The 23,916-nt window shown below is 63.0% G+C and overlaps 1 protein-coding gene across 1 annotated transcript; it reads left to right on the top strand.

Annotated features, from left to right (window-relative positions):
* Positions 1 to 11,381: 11,381 nt before the first annotated feature.
* FSCN1 (fascin actin-bundling protein 1) lies at positions 11,382 to 19,257 on the top strand. The gene is made up of 5 exons (XM_081092971.1): positions 11,382 to 12,328; positions 16,904 to 17,060; positions 17,177 to 17,298; positions 17,509 to 17,676; positions 18,064 to 19,257. Exons 1-5 carry the CDS (start codon positions 11,497 to 11,499, stop codon positions 18,264 to 18,266), a joined length of 1,482 nt encoding a protein of 493 aa, XP_080949097.1. The 5' UTR covers positions 11,382 to 11,496; the 3' UTR covers positions 18,267 to 19,257.
* The last annotated feature ends 4,659 nt before the right edge of the window (positions 19,258 to 23,916 follow it).

Here is a 23,916-nt window from a genome sequence, read left to right as displayed (position 1 = left end):
CCTCTGTCCCCCAGCCTCTGTCCCCCAGCCTGTGGTCCCCCAGCCTCTGGTCCCCCAGCCTCTGGTCCCCCAGCCTCTGTCCCCCAGCCTCTGTCCCCCAGCCTCTGGTCCCCCAGCCTCTGTCCCCCAGCCTGTGGTCCTCCAGCCTCTGTCCCCCAGCCTCTGTCCCCCAGCCTGTGGTCCTCCAGCCTCTGGTCCTCCAGCCTCTGGTCTCCACACTCCGCACCTTGAGCCCTTGTCTGGTCACCCTGCCCTGGCTCCAGGACTCAGTCACTCACAAGGAAAATGTTTGTTTTTTTTAGTTTTTACATTTTTTTGTTAACCCTCATCCGGGGATATTTTTCCATTGATTTTTAGGGAGAGTGGGAGGGAGGGAAAGACAGAGAGAAACATGGATGTGAGAGAAACACATCGATGGATTGCCTCCTGCATGTGCCCCGACCAGGGCTCAGGCCGGGGCGGAGCCTGCAACCAAGGTAGGTGCCCTTGACCAGAATCAAACCCGGGACCCTTTGGTCCACAGGTGGATGCTCCACCCACTGAGCCCAACAGGCCAGAGCAGCCTGCCTGTTCTTGAGCTTCAGGCAGGGGAGTCGCACAGCGCGCGCTCTTGCCTGTCTGCGAGCGGTTGCTGGTGTTCACATCTTGGCCGCTCACGGGGAATTGAACGAGCCAGGCCCTGGACCCCGATGAAAAGGGGCTGTGGCCCCAGCTGTCGTGGCTCAGTGGTTGAGCATCAACCCGTGAACCAAGAGGTCATGGTTCGAGTCCTGTCAGGGCACATGTCCAGGTTGCCGGCTCCATCCCCATTAGGGGGCATGCAGGAGGCAGCCAATCGATGAATCTCTCTCATCTGTTTCTCATCTTTTTTTTTTTTTATCCTCACCTGAGGATATTTTCCCATCGATTTTTAGAGAGAGTAGAATGGGGAAGGGGAGACAGAGAGAAACACCGATGTGAGAGAGACACATCGATTGGTTGCCTCCAGCATGCCCCGGACCAGGGCCGGGAGCCTGCAACCCAGGCGTGTGCTCTTGACCGGAATCAAACCCGGGACCCTTCAGTCCGCAGGCCGACGCTCTATCCACTGAGCCACACCAACTAGGGCCGTTTCGCTCTTTCTATCCCTCTCCCTTTCTTCTCTTTAAAATTTAATAAAAACATATTGAAAAAAGGATAAGGGGGATTGCAGGCCCAGCACCGCGGTCTGTCAGCCTGGCGCACAGGGGAGGGGGAGCGAGCGGCTTCTAAGGGCCCCTCGGTTAGGATTTGCCTTCCGTTGGCTCTACCAGAAACCCCCAAACTGGGCCACAGGCTGGGGACCCTGCCGCCCTCGGGCCCCTCCGTGACCCGCGAGGCTGGCCCCGCTGCTGGGGGCAGTGGCCACTGCGGGCGTCCGGGCCTTGCACCCCATCCTCTCCATCATGGCCTCATGTGGTGGGGCTGGGGGTGGAGGTCGGGGGGACAGTGGGAGGCAGAGGCTCCATCCGGCCCCGTGGCCTTGACCTCAGCAGGCTGTGGCTCCCCAGGGCTCTCTGGGCACTGCTCCCGGTCCCGTCTGCCGGGCTCTCCTGCTGTGTCAGAGTTCTGCCCCCAAAACTGAAACTGCTTTCCAGGCGCATCCTTCCGGGCTGCCCCCCTCCCTGCTGACTCACCCTCCTGCCACCTCACCTCGGCTCCCCCTCAGCCACAGGCCGGCTCCTTCAACCACTCCCCTCCCCTCCCAGGAGGCGCTGGGCGGGCGGCAGCTGCAGCGGGGGCCCCCCCTGCTCAAACCTCCCAGGCTAATCCCTGGGCTCAGACCCCCAGGGCTGTCCTCTCCACACCCTCTCCTCCCCGGTGCCCCAATCCTACTCCAGCGGCCCCTACACCGCCTCCCGTGCCGGCTCCGGGGACGCAGCACCCTTCCCAGGACATTTCCCCACAGCCCTGAGAGGGAAGCAGTGCTATACCCATTTCACGGATGACAAACTGAGGTGAGAGAGAGAGAAAGGAAGGTAGAGGACAGGCAAGGGCGGAATCCGGGAGGCCATGCACCGTCCACGTGCAGCCTGTGTCTTTGCTGAAGGTTGGCATGTCCACCCGAGCTCTCCGCCCCCGAGGTCTGTGTGTGGTCCTGCCCCAGCCTTCATGTCTCTGTGGCATCTTAGTCACCAAGCCAGGCCTGGTCAGTTCACCAACGCTGTTCCACTTACTCCCCCCGCCCCCGCCCCCGCCCCCACCCGGTCCCTGCACCCACCCTGCTGCTTCCTGTCTCTATGAAAGAGACTCGCGGGGACTCCTGTAAATGGAACCGTGTAGCATTTGTCCTTTTGAGTCTGGCTTATTTCACGCAGGACAATGTCCTCGAGGTCCTTCATGCTGTGGCAGGTGTGAGAACGTCCTTCCTTTTTTTTTTTTAATATGTTTTTATTGATTTGGGAGAGGAAGAGAGAGAAACATCAATGATGAGAATCATTGATTGGCTGCCTCCTCCACGTCTCCTACTGAGGATCGAGCCCATGACTGGGCATGTGCCCTTGAACGGAATCGAACCCAGGACCCTTCAGCCCGCTAGGCCGACGCTCTATCCACTGAGCCACACCAGCCAGGGCCTGATTAACATGCTATTGTACGCAGAGATCGAATTTTGCTTCTCCACGTCTCCCCCGATGGGCATCACGGTTGCTTCTGCTTCTGGCTCGTGTGACTATGCTGCTCCGAACCCGGGCGTGCACGTGTCTGTTGGAGTCCCTGCTTCCAGTTCGTTCGGGCTTGAATCCAGCTGGGGACTTGCTGGGCCTCACGGTCATTCGAGGGGCACGGCTGTAGGGGTGGGCTCCACTCCCGGCCGAGAGCGAGGGAAGGTGGCCGGCGGTCTGGGAAAGGCTCTCGGGTTTGCAGACATCCTCTCCCGGGGAGAGCTGAGCGCCGGGGCGTCTGGGGCCTGCGGCCTTGGGTGAGAGACCTCACATCCTGACCACGCTGAACTCAGCGTTTCCCCCCCGGGGTGAGCGTGCGCAGCAAACCCGGGGGCCTGCGGCTTGGTCCCCGAGGCGCCACCCAGGACTTGAGACCAGGTTACACTTCCTGCGGCACATCAGGTCCAGTCCCGCGGCTCTCCCACCCGCCCGCCCTCGGGCCGCTAGGGAAGGAGCTCAGGAGCACAGGCCCGCGCTCAGTTACACACGCGGGCGGCTCCCCGCGCCTCCATCGCCTCGCACCGCTGGCGTCTTCTCCGCACGTGGCGACCGCGATGCGGGAGGGTCCGAAGTGGCCAAAGCCTCGTTTGGATAAAGTGGGGCGGACGCGGCTGCAGCCCTGGCAGCCGCCTTGGGACTCGGGGCTCAGCCCGAGGCAGAGCTGCCGGTGAGGACGGGTGAGCAGCCGGAGTCCCAGGTCATTCCCGGGAACCGCAGAGGGAACTAACCCTGGAAACTCCCTCCTCAGACTCCTTACTTCTTGCGGTAACCGAGGGCCTTGTTTAAGCCGTTGAGTCCGTTTCTTTTTCTTTTCTTTTGCATTAAAGGCATCATGACTGAAAGAGGGGGTTTCCAGAGGGTCCTGCCACGGTCTAGGGCAGTGGTTCTCAACCTTCTGGCCCTTTAAATACAGTTCCTCCTGGTGTGACCCAACCATAACATTATTTTCGTTGCCACTTCATAACTGTCATGTTGCTATTGTTAGGAATCCTAATGTAAATATCTGCTATGCAGGATGGCCTTAGGCGACCCCTGTGAAAGGGTCGTTCGACCGCCAAAGGGGTCGCGACCCACAGGTTGAGAACCGCTGCTCCAGGGTGAGCGGGCGAGGATGGTGCAGAAAAGCGCCCGGCTGGGCCGTGACGTCTGGCACAAATAGAAGTCCCTCTCCTCCCGGTGGCCGCAGCCCCATCCTGGGGTGCAGGGCTTGTCTAGGGGGCAAGCTGTGCAACCCAGGGGAGGGGAGCAGGTGGGCTCCCGGGAGAGGACACACTCCCGGGCCTCACTTCCTCCTCCATGGAGCCCCTGCAGACCGGCCTCTTGTTCTCGCCCCAAAACTGCCCCGTCCCCACTCAAGGAGCCATCAGTGCCCTAGACCGTTGCAGGGTCCTGGACACACGTTGGGTGGGGGAGGGAGCGGCTGAAGGTGCCAGCCCGGGACCCCGGAGCGGGCAGGCAGGTCCCCCAGGTCTCCATCTGAGCATTTCCACTACCTGGCCCGTGTCGCCAGCACAGCCCGGAGGCCATGCGCTGTGGGCAGCCCCAGCTGCAGGCTCTCTGGGCAAGCAGTCCGGCGCTGGTCTGGGGGACCCCCATCCGCTTAGCCGTGGTCGGCAAACCGCGGCTCGCAAGCCACTTACGGCTCTTTGGCCCCTGGAGTGTGGCTCTTCCACAAAATACCACGTGCGGGCGCGCACGTACAGTGCGATTGAAACTTCGTGGCCCATGCGCAGGAGTCGGTATTTTGTGGAAGAGCCACACTCCAGGGGCCAAAGAGCCACGTGTGGCTCGTGAGCCGCAGTTTGCCGACCACTGGCTTGGGGGACTGCCAGGGCCTGGAGTCCGGGAGGTCGCCGGGCCAGGGAGGATGGAACCAGGACAGGCCCAGAGGCAGGGGAGGGGGAAGGTCTGGCCCGCGGGCCTCTCTGTGTCCCTCTCTGTCTCCGCAGGCCTGACCTGGGTGTCACAGCCTGGCACAGGGGCACACACAGCCTTGCCCACTGGGGCGGCAGGAGGCAAAAGAGCAAAGTCACTCCTAGTTGCTGGGTGCCGGCATCTGTAACTCATGGGACAGCCCTCCAGTCCCCAAGCTCTGCTCCGGCCTCCAGGGCCGCCCAGGCTGTGGCAGGGCCCCCAGACCTGTGCTGCCCAATATGGTTGGCACTAGTCACATGTGGCTTTGCCCATTTCAATTAGTTCCGGTGAAGTCAGATGGAAAGCTCAGCTCCTCAGTCCGCGAGGGGCACAGGCTGTACCAGGCTGCGCTGAGGGCACCGCGGAGGCAGCAAGACCAAATGCTCAGTGGCCACATGTGTGCCTGGAGGCTCTTGTATTGGACAGAGCAGATTCTAGAACATTCCATCATTGCTAAAAGTTCTGTTGGGCCATGCCGGGCCAGATGCCTGCCCTGACCCCTGGGTCCCCTAGTGCTGCCTCCGTGGGCGCTCAGGGAGCAGCCAGGAGCCTGCCCAGAGGAGGTGGTGAGGTCCGGTGGGTCCTTAGGATGAGCAGGGCTTGGCAGCTGGAGGGACAGGGAAGGGAGTGGCAGGCCACAGGAACAGCATGTGCAAGGCACGGAGGCTGGGAGCACCCGCCGTATAGGGATGGGGGTGAGTGAGTGAGGGGCAGGGGAGGGGACACAGGAGATGGGAGGCTCTGGGCTTTGGGCCCTGGGGGCCAGGGACAGGGTTAAGCTGAAGGGGCAGGACCAGACCTGCACTGAGGAAGCCACGCTGCCTGAGGATGGTGGAGGCAGCTGCACGGGAGGGAGAGCGCTTCTTGTCATTCTCGCCCCGTAGCCCGGGGGCTGGTCACACACCCAGAACCCGCTGAGCTGGGAAGAGACGCCCTTGATCCGCAGCTGAGCCTGGAGCTGAGGGCACTGGCGGCAGAGGGCCCGTGAGGACGCGGGAGGAAGGTGACCATGAGGCCTCCGTGCGGAGAGGGAGTTAGGGGACCACGAGGGCCCGTGAGGACGCGGGAGGAAGGTGACCTCGCCATTTGACAGACGGAGCTGAGGCCGAGCCGCCTGTGCTGCTGAGGTTTCGCGCGCTGGGAGCCCTGTCGCAGGTGCAGTGCCTGGCGCAGGAGTGGGGTGGCGGCCGGTGGGGGAGGTCTGAGGCCTGGCACCAGCCAGCAGCCTCTCCATGGCCCAGGATTGGCCCTGCTCCTGGCAAGGACATGTTGGCAGGCCATTGGCAGGCTGGGGCTCCGCCGGGTGCTAATGTCCTCTTAATTAGCCGGGCGCTTGCCAGGCACCCGCCACCGCGGCTCAGGGCAAAGCCTGCGGGGCCTCGGAGGGACCAGCATTGGCCACGCTGTGGGTGGGTGGGTGGCCAGGGGGCCTTGGAGCTGCCTGCAGAGGCCACTCAGGTCCCCTCGGGCGTCGCCATCCAGGAGGAAGACAGAGAGAGGATTTCTGGGGTCACAGGGATTTTCAGTAACAGCCACAGGGCAGGCCAGACGGCACCCCCTTGCTCCGGCGGAGCCAACTCCACCCCGCTGAGCTCCTGTCCCCCAGCAGAGCACCGCCTCCTCCTGGAGCTCATGGTAACTCTGAGGTCCCCCCCAAGACAACAGCTCATCATGGGGGCCCCTCAGGCTTGGTTCCTGCCTTTGAGGGGCTACAGTTTAGGGACAGGGGGTGAGGGTCACAAATCTGGCAAATCTGATGAGAACCATGAGCCTGGGTCCTGAAAACTACACGTCTCTCCTTAAAGCTCGGCCAGAGCCTCTGGTCTATCCGTGCCTCAGTTTCCCTATTTGTAACCGAAGGCTCTGAAGCCAGTGATTGGCAGGGATGCCTGCAGAGATGGGGTGATGGGTGTGGCCTGGATGGCACAGCTGGCGGGCCCCGTGGGCAGCGGGGAGCCGGGCCTGCTAGGATCCGCCCTGGACTCCGCTCTTCCCACGTGGGGCTCCCGCGAGGGGCACAGGCTGTACCAGGCTGCGCTGAGGGCACCGCGGAGGCAGCAAGACCACAAAGACCCATTCACAGGCCCGGGCCCGGGGCTGTTGTCACGGGGAACTGAGCGCGGACGTCTGTGCAGCTGGGACGTGGCCAATGCTCTGGCCCCTCACGAGACCTGGGCCGCGCTTGTCTCCCTTGCAGAAAAGGGAAACTGAGGCTCGGGCTCCGCCACAGCCTCTAAGGGATGCTGGCAAGAAGCTCCCAGGACGACGTCACCCGCTTTCAGGGACAGAGGCTGCGAGGGGCCCAGAGAGACAGGTGCGGGCGTCTCGCGGGGACTGAGAGGCAGAGCCTCAGAGCTGGTGTGGGGGGCCCAGGAGGGAGCAGGTGTGGGGACACCCCGGCGGGAGCCTCAGAGCTGGTGTGAGGGGGCCCAGGAGGGAGCAGGTGTGGGGACACCCCGGCGGGAGCCTCAGAGCTGGTGTGGGGGGCCCAGGAGGGAGCAGGTGTGGGGACACCCCGGCGGGAGCCTCAGAGCTGGTGTGGGGGGCCCAGGAGGGAGCAGGTGTGGGGACACCCCGGCGGGAGCCTCAGAGCTGGTGTGGGGGGCCCAGGAGGGAGCAGGTGTGGGGACACCCCGGCGGGAGCCTCAGAGCTGGTGTGGGGGGCCCAGGAGGGAGCAGGTGTGGGGACACCCCGGCGGGAGCCTCAGAGCTGGTGTGGGGGGCCCAGGAGGGAGCAGGTGTGGGGACACCCCGGCGGGAGACTCAGAGCTGGTGTGGGGGGCCCAGGAGGGAGCAGGTGTGGGGACACCCCGGCGGGAGCCTCAGAGCTGGTGTGGGGGGCCCAGGAGGGAGCAGGTGTGGGGACACCCCGGCGGGAGCCTCAGAGCTGGTGTGGGGGGCCCAGGAGGGAGCAGGTGTGGGGACACCCCGGCGGGAGCCTCAGAGCTGGTGTGGGGGGCCCAGGAGGGAGCAGGTGTGGGGACACCCCGGCGTGAGCCTCAGAGCTGGTGTGAGGGGGCCCAGGAAGGAGCAGGTGTGGGGACACCCCGGCGGGAGCCTCAGAGCTGGTGTGGGGGGCCCAGGAGGGAGCAGGTGTGGGGACACCCCGGCGGGAGCCTCAGAGCTGGTGTGGGGGGCCCAGGAGGGAGCAGGTGTGGGGACACCCCGGCGGGAGCCTCAGAGCTGGTGTGGGGGGCCCAGGAGGGAGCAGGTGTGGGGACACCCCGGCGGGAGACTCAGAGCTGGTGTGAGGGGGCCCAGGAAGGAGCAGGTGTGGGGACACCCCGGCGGGAGACTCAGGAAGGTGCCTGAGAGGGGGGCAGCCCCAGCAGCCGCCCCAGCCCGCCCGCCACGTCTGGTTGGGCTGCGAGGCCAGGGTTCCAGTCCTGCTTCCATCACTCCCAGCGCGGAATGTAGTTGCCTTCCTTTTCCTTTTCTTCAAGATAGATCGATTTTTAATTATGGTAAAAGTCACATGACATAAAGTGAGCTATTTCCAAGTGCACGGGGTTCTGTAGCGTTTAGCACCTCCACAGCGCTGTGCGGTCACATCTACCGCAGACATGCCTGCCCCAGGGACCTCCCACCAGGCAGTGCTCCCCCTCCCCAGCCCCAGGTGCGCCACCTGCTTCCTCCTGGTCCCCTCATCTGGGAACAGGGAAAGGAAGGTTTGTGGGAAGCGCAAGTGGATATGGCCCCTGCACGGCGCCTACAATTCTCCTGGTTGCCAGTGATCTCACGCCGGTTGGGAGAGCCCAGGTGAGAGGCCCCGCTGGGCCCGCAGCCCTCGCCCCAGGATCAGGCGGGAAGCACAGCAGGAACCCACAGGCCCCGAGAAGAATGGGGCGGAAGTAGCCGTGGTGACAGGGGGTCACTGGGACGAATCGCCAAGGCATGGGAGCAAGATGCACAGCAAAAACACCCAAGCCAAAGCCGAATAAACAAAACAGAAATCTTCAGTAACAGAGCTATGCCTTTCTATATCTAAGTACCTATCAATGTCGCCTATGTAGCTGTCAATCAATCAATCAATCAATCAATCAATCAGGAAACTGCCTGTCTGCACCACCCGGGTTCCCTCCTCGCCTTCCCCGAGTCTCCGTGACACTGGACACTTCCGTGTCCGGCGAGGTCACACGGTCCCGTCTGCAGGCCCCGCCTCGGGTCCCTCTGGGGAGGAGGGACACGGACGCTATTGTTCTGGGCCCCACAGGAGCCAAGCAGCACCTGAGCCGCCCTGGGCTGGCCACTGGGCAGCCTGCTGCCTGGTCTGGGAGGGAAATGAGGCCACTGGGAAGGGCTGATCAGCCAGCTCTGAGGCCGGTTTCCTGAGCCTTGGAGACGGAGCCCCCCTCTCTCCAGCGATGCCGCCTCAGAGAATTCTGTGCCCACTGCAGGTGAGCAGGGCTGTCCCACAGGAAATCTCAAGGTGACCCTGGCACAATGCCAAGGACAGGAGCCAAGCCAGGTGACCTTGGCACATAACTGCCACGGACAAAGCATAGTGAGTGCCCCATCACCAAAGGCCTTCAAGCAAGACCGGGCAGCTTTAGGTTTTATGTGGTGCATGGGCCACGGCTGGGCAGAGAGAAGCACAGAAAGCATTGGTTTGTGGTTGAGGGTTTCACTGTTGGGGGGAGGGGGGAGGTGTTCTGGCCAAGGCAGGACATCAGCAGCAGCCACCCAAGTGTCAACGCACGTGGGGCAGTAAACGAACCTGGCCCGGCAGACAGCGGAATATTACGCAGCCAAGAAAAAGAAAAGGCAGCCGCTTACGCACTGGAAAACTGTGTGAAGACACACCAGGTAATAAAAGCAGGTGGAAATACTGTTTAAAATGGAGAGAAGAAGAATAAGAATAAGAAACAGAGCCACGCTGGCTTGTGTTTTTGTAAAGAAAGCAAAACACAAAAAACAAGTGTAACAGCGGGTACCGAGGCTGTGGCCTGGGAATGGGGAGGGGGAATGGAGGCCTTTTTACATTCTTGGAGTTTCGAACTCCGTCAGGGGTTCTCAACCTGTGGGTCGCGACCCCTTTGGGGGTCGAACAACCCTTTCACAGGGGTCGCCTAAGACCATCGGAAAACACATATATAATTACAGATTGTTTTTGTGATGAATCACTATGCTTTATGTTCAATTTGTAACAATGAAATTGGGGGTCACCACAACATGAGGAACTGTATTTAAGGGTCTCGGCATTAGGGAGGTTGAGAACCACTGAACTACGTGAACGTACTGTCTATTTGGAAACAATCTGGCTCGCGGCATTCTCCAGCCATGCCGCCAACACCCAGTCTGGCACCCACAGCCGTCCCTAAATGCCTGCTGTTACTCAGCCCCCTCACCTCTGAGCCTGGTGGCGGCCAGATGCTCGGGGCCTCCTGAACTAGGTCTTCCTGGGTCCTGAGAGTGGTCAGAGCCGGTGTCTGAGAGGCCTCAGGGACGCTCTGCCCACCTGAGTGGGGGATTGATATCTCTTCCACAAAAGGAGAAACGGAGGCTCAGAGAGGGGAAGTAACTTGCCAAAGTCACACAGCCAGTGAGATCCTGGGTTTCAACGTGATTTCCCAGCATCCAGAGGGTATGCTTTGTGGGAGGGATGCTATGGGGGTGCCCACCGGGGCCCCAGGCTCTGCCAATAAACCCACAAAGCTGAGAAGGTCACACCTCCTGCCCCTGGAGGAGAAAACACCTTGGAGGGGGTTCCTGGGGGAAGCACAGGCTCAGAAGACCAGTGCAGTCCCTCTGCTTTCGCCTGGAGACCTCGTGGGCAGCCTGTGGTCACACTGGCATTCCAGGGGCCTGCCTGGCATGTGGGGAATGTCCCTGCAAAGGCCTTGCCCTTCGGAGAGGCTCGGAAAAGGGAAGTGCTCCTAGATAGGGTGAGGCGCGGGCTGCAGCGAGTCCCCTTTGGAGGGTGGAGAGTTGGGGTCCTGGAGGATGAGGGTGTCACCCCTCCCTGTGCTGGCTCCGGGTCCTGTGACGTGGGGGTCCCGGGTATGAAATGGAAGGCACACTGGCCCCAGAGGGGGGACCTGGGCTCAGACCTTCAGGGCTGCCCAGCCTCTAGCACCCCCTGCCCTGCCCAGTAAGAGGGCACACTGCCCACCCACTGCCCCGGAGGCCACTGCCCAGGAGACCTATTGGCAGCCAGGCTGGGTGGTGCCCGGCCACTGGGAGCTGGTCTTCAAGGCAGTGTCCCCAGAGCGAGGCCTCAGGGAACCCCACCCCCCTCGCTGGGAGGGCCTGACTGCAAGGCCAGGGCTGGGTGAGTTGGGGTCTGCAGACCCCTCCCCAGCTCCTGGCCCGCCCACCCTCCACCCCAGGACCCACAGGCCCTCGCAGGGGCTCTGGCGGCTCCTTCAAGGCTCTGCTCCAAGGCCACCTCCTCCAAGCAGCCTCCGGGCTGCCTCCGCCCCGGGCGTTCCAGCGTCTCCCCACAACCTCAAACCTGGCTCACGCTTCCTCCCGGCTAGGCTTGGGGTCGGGGCCTCCGAGGGGTCTGGGCTCTGAGCGAGTCCTGAGTCTGCGGCGCTGCGGGGGCCCTGGCATTGGGGGCAAGGATGGCGGCCAAGGTGGGGGGCCACAGAGGCCCGCGGGGCAGGAGGAGGGGACGCGGCGAGCCGGGCCCGCCGCCCGCGCCCCCGGGGCCCCGGAGCTGCCGAGCCGGCTCCCGCGGCCGCGAGCCCCCTCCCACGCCGAGCCCCGCAGCGAGGGGGCGGGGCCTGGCGGCGTGACGTCACCCGCCTATAAAGGGGCCGGGGCGCGGGCGGCTTTGTGCAGCGCTGCGGCGGAGCGCGCGGGACCGCGGTCGGGAACAAAGAGCCGGGCGCTGCCGCGGGGACCCGCCACCGACCGCCGGGCCGCGCCGCGCCGGGGCCTGCCGCCCGCCGCCACCATGACCGCCAACGGCACGGCCGAGGCGGTGCAGATCCAGTTCGGCCTCATCAACTGCGGCAACAAGTACCTGACGGCCGAGGCGTTCGGGTTCAAGGTGAACGCGTCGGCCAGCAGCCTGAAGAAGAAGCAGATCTGGACGCTGGAGCAGCCGCCCGACGAGGCGGGCAGCGCGGCCGTGTGCCTGCGTAGCCACCTGGGCCGCTACCTGGCGGCGGACAAGGACGGCAACGTGACCTGCGAGCGCGAGGCGCCGGGCGCCGACTGCCGCTTCCTGATCGTGGCGCACGACGACGGCCGCTGGTCGCTGCAGTCCGAGGCGCACCGGCGCTACTTCGGCGGCACCGAGGACCGCCTGTCGTGCTTCGCGCAGACCGTGTCGCCGGCCGAGAAGTGGAGCGTGCACATCGCCATGCACCCGCAGGTCAACATCTACAGCCTGACCCGCAAGCGCTACGCGCACCTGAGCGCGCGGCCGGCGGACGAGATCGCCGTGGACCGCGACGTGCCCTGGGGCGTCGACTCGCTCATCACGCTGGCCTTCCAGGACCAGCGCTACAGCGTGCAGACCGCCGACCACCGCTTCCTGCGCCACGACGGCCGCCTGGTGGCGCGCCCCGAGCCCGCCACGGGCTACACGCTCGAGTTCCGCTCCGGGAAGGTGGCCTTCCGCGACTGCGAGGGCCGCTACCTGGCGCCGTCGGGGCCCAGCGGCACGCTCAAGGCGGGCAAGGCCACCAAGGTGGGCAAGGACGAGCTCTTCGCCCTGGAGCAGAGCTGCGCCCAGGTCGTGCTGCAGGCCGCCAACGAGAGGAACGTGTCCACGCGCCAGGGTGAGTGGGGACGCCGCCCCCGCCACCCCCCACTCCCGTCCCCGCACAAAGCGCACTCCACCCCGGGCCTCCCAGTCTCCCGCCCTTTCTCGCCTGCGGCGCCGCCGCAGTCCCGAGCGCTGCCCGGTGCGCCCCCGCTAGGCGCCCCGGCCGCCTCGTCCCGCCCCGGGACTGGCGCTCCGGCCCGAAGGAGGGGGCGAGGGGTGGGGCTTTGCCCAGCTCCGCGCGCCGCCGCACCACCCCCACCCTGGCCCCTGGTTTGCGGCGCCCCGGGTGCCATTCTCCGACACCCTGGCCCAATCCGCGTTCTCCCCACGCGCGCTGATCCCTCGGGTCGGCCGGCCCAGCCTGGGGGAGGGGACACCCCTCGCCCATTTCCTCGACCCCCTCCCCGGGTCAGCGGACCTTTATCTCAAGGGCGGAGGCGAGGGTCGTCACACGCCCGGTAGCGCCCGCGACCCCCCCTTTCGAGGGCGGGAGGGAAGGCTTTCATCTCCGCGGGGTGCGCTCCGCCTCCCCGCCCTCCCGGCCTTTCTCCACCTCCTGCGGTCGGGAGGGGTCGGCCTCCGCTGGTGTGAGGCCCCCGGGGTCTGCCCTTCCCCCCGCCCTCCTCCTGCGCCTGCCCTCGTCCGAGGCCGCGGCCTTTGTGAACAGGGGGGCGGGCTCCTCGGCAGGGACCTCCCTCGCCCCCTTTGTCCTGCTCGGCCTCTGCAGATGGGAAAACCAGATGCGCCGGCGGGGGAGGGGAGTCCGCTTTCTGCGGGTCCCCCCTGCGGAGGACTTCCCCCCGCGGCCCGCCAGGCACCCCGCCCTGCGCCCTGGGCTTCCCCGGCCGGGGCGCACTGCTCCGCGGTCGTCCGAGGGCAGCTGAGCGCCAGCCCGGAGCCCGCTGGCAGCCCTCACCCCCGAGGGAACCCACCCGAGACCCCGGCCTGCAACTGGCTGCAGGTCCCTGCTTCCTCCCCGGGGCCTCCCGCTGACCGGGCCGTTTCCTAACCAGAAGTGAGCCCCACTTCCTTCCTCAGATCCCCCCTTCCTTCTGGCGTCCCTGCCCCTTCGGTGAAGAAGGCCGTTGGTTCCTGGCAGCAGAGGCCCCACTGAGGGACCTTTGGGGTCTTGCTCCCCCGGATGGAGGTAGCTGGGTGGAGCCCAGCCAGTGCCCCCTCCTGCGGGGCTGCCTTCCTGCCGCCGGCCACGCCTGCCCTCCCCGCTGGGGGTGGGTGAGGCCTGGAGAGGTGAGGCCTGCTGCCTGCTCACCGCTAGGAAGGGGCGAGCAGAACTGGGTCTTTTGACTCTAGAGTGGGCTCTTATCTGCACCCCTGCCGCCCAGCCTCGGGGCACACGTGGCTTCCGGTCTGTTCTCACTGCGCTGGGTGGGGCAGGTCTCCCACTTGTTCAGCAGACAATGAGCCCCTGACAAGTAAGACAGGCTGAGGCCTGAGTGCTGAGCAAGTGGGCATGTGGTGGACTGTTCCCTGGGGGCTGATGCTCTCACTGGGAGGTGACCAGCATCCCAGAGGGCAGGCAGAGGCCTGGGGTCCAGGAAGTATATCAGGATTCCAGATTATATTGGGGGGGGGGGGCTATCTGAGACAGGCGCTTGAGCTGCCCTGAAGGCTGTGTACAAGGTAGCTCAGGTGTGTGGCCTGCTGTTGCAGCACAGCCTGTGCAAAGGCCCCGGGGCAGGGAAGGGCCGAAAGCCCAGCTGAGCTCGCTGTGGCAGCCACGGGCCAGCCTGGACAGATGCCTGCTCCTCTAGGAAAGCTCCCTGGGGTGTCATGATGTGATTCAGGCTGATGGGGCAGAAGCAGTTGGAACTTGGGCCAAGAGAGGTGTGTTGGCTCATCTGTGAGTTTAAGGGAACATGGAACCGGGGGAGGGGGCTTTGGGGCCTGCTATTGGGGCTCTGTTGGCTTCAGATCTTAGGGTCTTAATCCTGTTCTCACGTGAGCTGACCAAGTCTTTGGGGCAGGGGGGTGAGGAGGAACGAAGGACCCAGCACTGGCATTGGGGGTGGGGTGTCTGCAGAGGCCATTTTGGACAGGCCTGCGTGGCTCCCGACACACACACACACACACACACACACACACACACACGCACGGAAAGGCAGCCAGGAAGGAGGAGGATCCTGGACTGGTGGCTGAGGGATGTGAATCATCCCAGGCCTTCAGCTGTCTGGTGGGGGTGGGGTGCTCCCACGGAAGCTGCAGCCTGCTCTCCTGCCTCAGTTTCCCCATCTGTAGGGCTGGCTCCAGGCTGCCCTGTGCACATTTTCAGCCAGCCTTTATATCAGGGCCACAGTTTGGGGCAGGGTTTGCCGCCAGGGAGTGGGGGCCTGGCAGGTGGCACACATCTATCCTGGGTCCTGGGGAGCCGTGTGGCTGTGATCACAGGTGAGGACGTGGCTGGGGCAGGGGTGGAAGGTGGCAAGGGCACTCTCCTTGGGAACCTCACCTGCCCTGGGCTCCAGCCAAACCCTGGGCAGTGCCTCATTCTCAGCTGGACCTGCAGCCTCCTTGTGGCTGCCCGCTGCGCCTGGGGACTCCGTGCTAAGGAAGTGCCTGGTCCCAGCCGCTCAGAGGCAAGGCTGGCTGGCTGAGGAGGGCTTTGCCGGATGTAGAAGAGTTCTCACGAGGTGGGACGTGTCAGGACCAGGGAATGGCTTAAGCCAGGGTGGAGGAGGCATTTGAAGTACTCAGGTATTGGCAAGAGTGACCAGAAAGAGGGGAAGGGAAGGGAGGGGGGATGGGGCCAGGATGCTTCCAAACCCCTCCTCTAAACTGAGTGAGGTTGGGGGAGTTCCCTGGGAGTTTGGGAACTGCTAAGGCTGAGCGGGGTGGGGGTGGGGGCCAGGGTGGTGTCAGGCAGGGAGGGGGTGGGGGATCCCAGTGTCTGGGGGTCTGGAGGAAGGGGGTGGGTGTGCCCATGGGCTCCATGGAGCCCCGTACCCTGCCTCGCCAGGGCTCCTATGGCCTATGACTCAGGTTTTCTATGCTGCTGTTGATGTAAAGAAAAATCCCAAAGAAAACCCTGTTTCCATGGCAACCCAGCTCCAATTAGAGACTCCAAGGCCAAGAGGGGCCTTTCCTTGCCTGGGCCTGGCCTTGGAGCCGGGAGGGGCCTTGCTGGATCGCAGGGCGGCGGTAGCCCCCCTTCCCCCACCCCTTCCTGTTGGGGTTGGAAGACCTGGTGTCTACGTGGCACCAGGCCCCAAACCCTCTCAACCTCCGGCAGAATGGAGAGGCGGGCCCTCTGCCAGGCAGAGTGCAGCTGAGGCGGAGACGAGGTGTTCCCCACGGCGCCCGCCTGGCCCGCTCTGGGGCCCTCGCTGGCGGGCCTGGGCCTTTTCATCAAACCTGGACACCCCGGGTGTGGGGTCTGAGTGGGGAGCAGATGGCAGGCATGGCCCTGGGCGTGGAACGTGCGTGGCGGAGCCTCCCTTTGTTCCTCTAGGAAGGAGGATGCAGTGAGGACTCCGTGGCTCGAGCCCACACGTGCCCACATCCACTGTCCACAGAGCGGAGGGCAGAGGGCCCGGCAGGAGCCTGAGTGTCCACCTTCCCTCCTAGAGCCGCCAGGGCCCAGTACTTTCCCTCTGGGTGACCTTGGTCAAGGACACCACCTCCCTGCCTCAGTCTCCCTCTTTGTGAAGTGGGGGTGAAGGTCCCCACCCATTGGTGCTGGTGTGGGGCATGTCATTGGGTTAAGTAGGGGCAGACACCTTTCAGGCCCTCGGAGCGGCGGCTGGAGAGCTAAGGGTGGGCCCCTGGGAGGTGCGCTCAGACCCCGGACCCACCAGCCCCCAGGTTCCTGGTCTGAAGGGACACTTGACACCCATCACCATGGTCCTGACTTCAAAAAGGCATCAAGGCCCAAAGGTAACACCCTGAGCCCTGGCAGACTCCCGTGGCTGCGGTTCTGAGAGCCCAGGGCCCTGGGGATGTGAATTTGTTCTGTTGGGACAAATGCACAACGATGCAGATCATATGCAAATCGAGATGTGCAGGGGGCGGAGTGTCCGCAGGGAGGCCAGGGTCCCCGTGCTGCGGGGAGCTTGGGAAGATGTGTGGCTTCGTGTTTACGCGTGTGCACGGGTGCGAGCTTCCTAACTTCCTGAGAGCCTCAGGTTCCACTCCGGGGGAGGAGGGCGTGGCCTTGGCCACCTGCGCCCCCAGGAGCCGCACCGCCACCCTCTCCCTCTGTCCTCTGCCCCTCTGTCCGCGTCGTCATGGTTTTTGGTTGTTTTTAAAGCAGATCCCCGGCATCAGGGCCTTTCATCTTGAAACGTTTGTAAAATGAGGCCTCAACTGCCACATGCTGAACAACAATTAACCCTTCGTATCTCATCGAGGGCCACGGGGCGGTCCCCGGTCGGCTCCCCGATCGGCTCCGGAACATCTTTCTAGTTGGTTTGCCGGAAGGTGTCGGTTCTGTCACCAGAGAAAGTGACATGGACAGGATGCAGCCGGGTCGCTCCTGGCTGGCCTGCTCTGTCCTTGCGGTTCGGCGCCCCGGCGTTGGTGGGATGGTGGGAGGAGGGCAGGCGTGGGTACCAGCTCGAGGCTCTCCCCCCAGGTATGGACCTGTCGGCCAATCAGGACGAAGAGACTGACCAGGAGACTTTCCAGCTGGAGATCGACCGCGACACCAAAAAGTGCGCCTTCCGCACCCACACGGGCAAGTACTGGACGCTGACGGCCACCGGGGGCGTGCAGTCCACCGCCTCCGCCAAGTAAGTGCCCGGGCCGCCCGGCACTGCCCGTCACTGCCCGTCACTGCCCGCGCTCTTAGCAGCCCTTCCTGGGGGACCGGGCCTGGGGGCTCCTCTGACTGTCCCGCCTCCCCCAGGAGTGCCAGCTGCTACTTTGACATCGAGTGGCGCGATCGGCGGATCACACTGCGCGCGTCCAATGGCAAGTTTGTGACGGCCAAGAAGAACGGGCAGCTGGCCGCCTCGGTGGAGACAGCAGGTAGCCGCCTGAGGGTGCCCCAGACCCCCCTCCCTGCCGGGTGCAACCGTGGTCACTCACCAACACCCCTGAGGCCTGCCCTGTGCTGGGCCTCCCCCAAACTCCCTGCCAGCCCCACCCCAGGGCTGGCGGCAGGGCCACCCCAGGTTCCCGCTCTCCCAGCGTCCCAGCCACACCCGTGTGAGCTCACGCCCCTCCTTCCTGGGCCAGGGGACACGGAGCTCTTCCTCATGAAGCTGATCAACCGCCCCATCATCGTGTTCCGCGGGGAGCACGGCTTCATCGGCTGCCGCAAGGTCACGGGCACCCTGGACGCCAACCGCTCCAACTATGATGTCTTCCAGCTCGAGTTCAATGACGGCGCCTACAACATCAAAGGCAGGTTCTCCTGGGGGAGGTGCTGGGTGGGCCCCAGTGTCCAGGCCAAGGAGAGTCCTCGTGCCGGCCCCCCCCCCCCCCCCGCGGCGCTGTCTCTGGGGCTCAGCCTGGCCTCCCTGTGACTGGGCTTCGGTCATTCCAAGCCCCAGAGGGCAAATGTCTTGAGGCCACCAGTGACCCTGGATTGGAGGGAGACTTCCCAGCCCACCCCAGACTGGATGGGGCAGGAGGAGCCAGGTTCCCAGAAAGGATGGGCAGGGGAGGACGCACCCTGAGTTATGGGACCAAAACTCTGGATGGGTGCGAGGGAGGCTTGGGTGGAAGCGGAGATTGCCGGGTGCGGAACAGACGGGGCCTGACGGTCTCGCTCCCCCGCCACCCCCCCAGACTCTACAGGCAAGTACTGGACGCTGGGCAGTGACTCCTTGGTCACCAGCAGCAGTGACACCCCTGTCGACTTCTTCTTTGAGTTCTGCGACTACAACAAGGTGGCCATCAAGGTGGGCGGGCGCTACCTGAAGGGGGACCACGCGGGGGTCCTGAAGGCCTGTGCGGAGACCATCGACCCTGCCACACTGTGGGAGTACTAGGCCCTGCCCCCCGCATCCCTGTCACCCCTCCCCTCCCGCTAATTCCTCTCCAGGTGGCGCCGCCACCCTGGCGAGCCCCTTGCCTTTCCTACGGTGTCCCCCCTGCTGCCCTGCGTGGCCTCTCCCGGGCGGTCAGCGCTGCGGCCTGGCCCTTAGCAGGACTGGGGACCCTCCGCCCTCTCTGCTGTGGGCGAGGCTGGCACCTCTTCTGACCTCAGACAACTCTGAGCCTTATTTCCCCCAAGTGGCTGAGGAGCAGTGGGGGCTAGAGCCCTGGGTGTGGCGGGGGTTTAACTGGAATCTCCTGCCCCTCCCCCCAGCCGAGGTTCCCCCCAACTTCCCAGGGGCCGGGCCCTTGCCCCAAGCCCTTCGGTGGCCCCTCGGGAGGAGCGCCTGCAGGGCCGGGGGCTGAACCAGAGTGCCCGTCACCTGTCCCCTCCGCACGGAGAGGACTGCCCTGCCCTGCACGTCCCCTGTGCTCCGGGGACCCTGCCCCTGTCTCTCTAACCCTGGCCAAACTGGAAGCAGAAAATGACCAAATCAGTATTTTTTTTTTTAATGAAATGTCATTGTTGGAGGTGGCGCAGGCAAGCCTCGGGCGGCATCTCCAGGCCTCTCGCTAGTGGTGGGGCAGGGAGGGCACCTCCCCAAATCCAGAACCTGCCTCCACCTCCCAGGGGTGCTCACTGGCCCTGCCCTCCTGCCCCCCTGCTCCCCTCCAGCCAGCGTATTGGTGCTCCTTGTCTGACTGGATTCTGGGTCTCGGTGGGACGAAGCCGCGTGTCCCCCTCAGCTGGGAGCCTGTGAGGAGACACCCAGCCCTGACCCTTGGCTCTCAGCCGCACCCCTGCCAGCCCCCCACCCCCTGTCCGCCATGCATCTCACTCTGGGTGTCTTGGTCTTTTATTTTTTTGTAAGTGTCATTTGTATAACTAAATGCCCATGATAGTAGCTTCAGACTGGAAAGAGCAAATAAAATAACACAAAACCAGCACCGAGGCGGCCTGTGTGTGGGATGAGAGCAGCGGGGAGGGGTGGGCCAGGGCTCTGAGGAGCCAGGACACCTCCGGGGACAGAGGACCCTGCAAAGGGATGGTCTGTCCCTGCACTGGGGTCCGACTTCCTGGTTCCTGCATGTCCTGCCGCCTGGGGCCTGAGGCCTGGGCAGGAGGCTGAGGTGGCCAGCGCCTGCATGTTTAGAGCGTAGCCATCCAGCCAACAGCGAACCAGGTGAGCACACCCGCTCAGGCAGGTGGCCTTGACTGGAGCTCGAAGGGCCAGGCCCTTCAGTAATGCAGGAGGGCCTGTTCCAAGGGGCCCCGGCCCCTTCCAGTGGGCTGTCTGGTGGCACAGGGCCTGGGAGGGCAGGCTGGGAGGGGGCACAGGGCCTGGGAGGGCGGGCTGGATGGCCCAGCTTGCTGACCACGTGAGTCCTTGCATCACAGCAGGATCCTGGCCCAGCTCTGGGTGGGAGGGAGGCAGGCCTTTTCCCACCTGTAGTTTCCAGGTGCAAGGGGAGACCTGGGACCTGAGCCCACGGTGACCACCACGTGGCCAGCAGCGGGGATGCTGGGTACCCATCTTACCGAGGGCCAGAGCAGCAAGTCAACCTTCCGTGTGGAACAGGGTGCCACGTGCGTGTGCAATAGGGCGGTGGTTGAGGAGGGACAGGGACAGGGATGTGCAGTGCGGGGGGGGGGGGGGGCGGGGGCGGGGGGGCGGGGGGGGGTGTAGGGGGAAGGGAGGGGAGGGCACTTGGGGCTCCGCCAGCCTGGAGCCGCCTGGTTCCCACTTCGATGCGGGAGCAGTCAGCGGAAGCGCTGATTGGCTGCTGATGACGAAACTGAGATGCCTGCGCTGTGATTGGTGGTCCCTGGGGGAGTCTCGAGATTGACAGGAGCAGATGGGGGCTACAAAGGGATGCTGGGCCTCCAGCTGTGTCCTGGCGGCCAACCCGCGCCCGTTAAAGCCGGGCTGGAGGCCAGGAGCGGCTCAGTGACGTGGAAGGAACAGCTGCGCGTTCCAGGCCTGGGGGTGGGGGACGGCGGGAAGGGGTTCGTTTGGGGTGGGGACCCCAGTCGGGCACTTGTACATCCTGCGGGGTGAGGTAGCTCCCTGCGGTGCCAGGGGCAGGAATGGCCTGTCCGGGGATGTCCCCAGGGTCCCCTCTTACATCCCCGAGGCAGGTACTGACTACCGTTAATTCTGCAGAAATGGCTCCTGCGCGTTGGGAGGCTGTGGGTCCCGGGGGAGAAGGAGGCGCAGGCTTATGGGGGAGGCGCTCGCACCTATGGGAGGCGCAGGGAACCCACTGCCCAGTTGAACGGCGCCTTCCCCGGGTCCAGCCCAGGCTTGTGCCGCTCAGTGGCGTGTGCTCAGGTGTGTGGACAGATGTGCACCGTGTGCAGGGCGTGGGCATGGCCTCCACACTCTAGAGTCCTGTGTGGGGCTGGTGCAGCCTCAGACGCAACAGGGGGACAAGCACTTTGTCCCCAAGGAGCCGCCCGCAGTGGTGAGGGACCACAGCCTGCGGACGTCAAGGGCTGAGCGGGTCCTGGGAGGGTTCTAAGGGCAGCGAGAAGGGAGCCGCAGTTCTCCCTCCTCATCCTCACCTGCCCGCCCAGGCCGGCACTTCCTATCTCATTCTCAGCCCGCAGCCGAGGCTGGGATTGCCCCCTGTGCAGCGGGAGGTCGGGGTTACAGGGTGAAGGCACGGTTACGTTTGTGGGGGGAGGCGTAGAGCTGGGGGTCTGCACACACGCAAAACCCACGGGGAAGATTCTGGATACCACACCCCAGGACAGCCTGGGCGGACTTTCCCTGACCACAGACTGCTGGCCCACGCCCTCTCCTGAGGGTTTTAACGGGCACCTTCATGGTCAAGCCACAGTGTGCTGATGGAGAGGCGACTACAGAAAATGGTTCACCCACTGAACCCTGCGCGAGAGGGAAGACGCGGGTGGGGCGGCGGGCGCGGGTGGGGCGGCGGGCGCGGGTGGGGCGGCGGGCGCGGGTGGGGAGGTAGCCGCGGGTGGGGCGGCGGACGCGGGTGGGGCGGCGGGCGCGGGTGGGGCGGCGGGCGCGGGTGGGGAGGTAGGCGCGCACGAGAAAGGGATGTTGAGAAGGCGGCTGGGGAGTCTGGCGGGAGCTAGTTAACACCCGCCTCGCTGAGGCTGCGTGAGGATGAGGCCCGCACACCTGGCTTCCCAGTTTTGTGAAACGTATTGTATCATCATAGGAAAAACCACACAGGAAGGAAATGCAAACTATCAGCAAAAAAACTTACCAGCAGTTACAGACTAAATCCTCACCTGAGGCGAGAGCGAGATGCGAGGGAACATCAATGGCTGCTCACCTTGAACCAAACCCGCTACCTTGTGGTTCACGGGATGACGCTCGGACCAGCTGGGCCACCGGCCAGGACTAGCAATGGTCACCTTTATCCCACGAAGCACTCCTCTTTCTTGATACTTTTCTCTGTTTTCAAATTTTAAAACATTTATAAGTGGCAACTGTGTATGTAAAAAGCGATACTTGCTGGGGTGGACGCTGGGGCTGGGGCGGTACAATCACAAGTGCTCCTGACCTGACGCCGCTGGAGCTGGAGAAGGGGGCGAAGACACGGGCGATGCCTCCAGGAGGTGAGGGGGGGGGGGGGACCTCAGGCGGCGGGCAGAGCGTGCTCAGCTCTCGCGAAGCTTTGCAGGGAGGAACCCGGTAACGTCATCAAAATGCCCCCAATCCTCTGATTCCCGTGCAGGTGGAGGTGTGCGGGGCGCACATGGAAGCATGTGAATTCCCGCAGCGGGGAATGCAGAGTAACTTGTGGCCATTCTACACAGAAATCTCACCGGCCCCAGCCGGTTTGCCCAGGGGATAGAGCGTCGGCCTGCGGACCAAAGGGTCCTGGGTTCGATTCTGGTCAAGGGCACGTACCTTGGTTGCAGGCTCCTCTTGTTAACGTAAAAGCATTCAAACCTGTAAAGAATTTTTGTGAGTTTATTTGAGCCAAACTGTCGACAATTGCCGGGAAGCAGTATCAGAAGGGACTGGGATAGTGCTCCGGAGAATGGAGGTTTCTCACCTATTTTTATACACTGCAGTCAGAGGAGGAGATGTAGGTGGGTTACAAGAAATCCACTGGTGACAGATTAGAGAGGCGGGAGAAAGCAAAGTGGAGAAACCTCTAGAATGAATAAAAAGATAACAGACACATCACTTAGGTGGGTAACAGTCAACAATGAACATGGTAACAATAACAATGAAAGAATTTATGCTCTCTGTCCTGGCGCCCGGGCCTGGGGGGTCTGGAAAAAAGGGAAGTTACAAGTTACCCTGACATTTCAAGGGTGTGTTATCGTAGATGCAAAAAGACAATTGGCTCAGTTAGGTAAAGGTGACCTTGCCAGGGAAGATACCGGCCTATGTGAGGTGACTACCCACCACAACTGCTTTTAGTTCAAATTTAATTTCAGACCATCCTTGTGGTTACTTTAGGTCTTAGAGTTTGCAAGACCGCCATGCAGGCCTTCCCTGAGCTGTCAGGTTAGCACGTGGCCCCTTTCGTCCACTCTCCAGCCCAGGCCCTGTTCAGGGTGTGTGCAGGGGCAATCAATGTATTTCTCTCACATCGGTATTTCTGTCTTTCCCTCTCCCACTCTCTCTAAAAAAATCAATGGAAAAATATCCTTGGGTGAGGATTAACAACAACAAATTTAATTCACTTAAAAACAAAACAAAATCCTAGTCGGTTTGGCTCAGTGGATAGAGCATTGGCCTATGGACTGACTGAAGGGTCCCGTGTTTGATTCGGGTCAAGGGCACATGCCCAGGTTGTGGGCTGGATCCCCAGTAGGGGGCGTGCAGGAGGCAGCCGATCAACGATTCTCTCTCATCATTGTTTCTCTCTCTCTTCCTCTCTGAAATCAATAATAATATAAAAAATCAGTGGAGCCCTGGCCGGTTTGGCTCAGTGGATAGAGTGTCAGCCTGCGGACTCAAGGGTCCCAGGTCCGATTCCGGTCAAGGGCATGTACCTTGGTTGCGGGCACATCCCCAGTGGGGAGTGTGCAGGAGGCGGCTGATCGATGTTTCTCTCTCATCCATGTTTCTAACTCTCTATCCCTCTCCCTTCCTCTCTGTAAAAAAATCAATGAAATATATGTAAAAAAAAAAAATCAGTGGAAAAATATCCTTGGGGAGGATTAAAAAAAATCTCACAGAAGGCCTAGAAAGGACAGATCAGAGCTATTTCAGAGCCACAGACCTGGAGAGGAAGGCAGAGAGCGGGTTGCAGGGCAAGGTCTGAAATTATTTTTGTAAGAACAAAGGCCCGAGCCCCTGTGCGGGTCTGGAGTTGCAGCATGCCAGCAGACACGTGTGACTGTTACGTGGATGAAGAAAGATTGTAGCAGTTTAGGAAAAGAGCCATTACTCTAAAACTAGAACGGCCTTTCCAAGCAAGAGGCAACCAGCCTCTATTTGAAATCAGTGAGAACAGCTACGCAAGAATGACTAATTCAGGCGGAAGCCCAGAGAGCGTTCGGATTAGGAGACAAAGCAGGAGCGCTTAGGAGAAGGGGAGGGGACAGTCACCCAGAGAAGGAAGGTGTTGCTTAGGTGCAGGCAGGCTAACAGTGATGTTAATGAA

The sequence above is a fragment of the Myotis nattereri genome, assembly GCF_964212035.1.
Source record: "Myotis nattereri genome assembly, chromosome: 5".
Taxonomy (NCBI): domain Eukaryota; kingdom Metazoa; phylum Chordata; class Mammalia; order Chiroptera; family Vespertilionidae; genus Myotis; species Myotis nattereri.
This window is presented reverse-complemented; position numbering and strand designations above follow the sequence as displayed.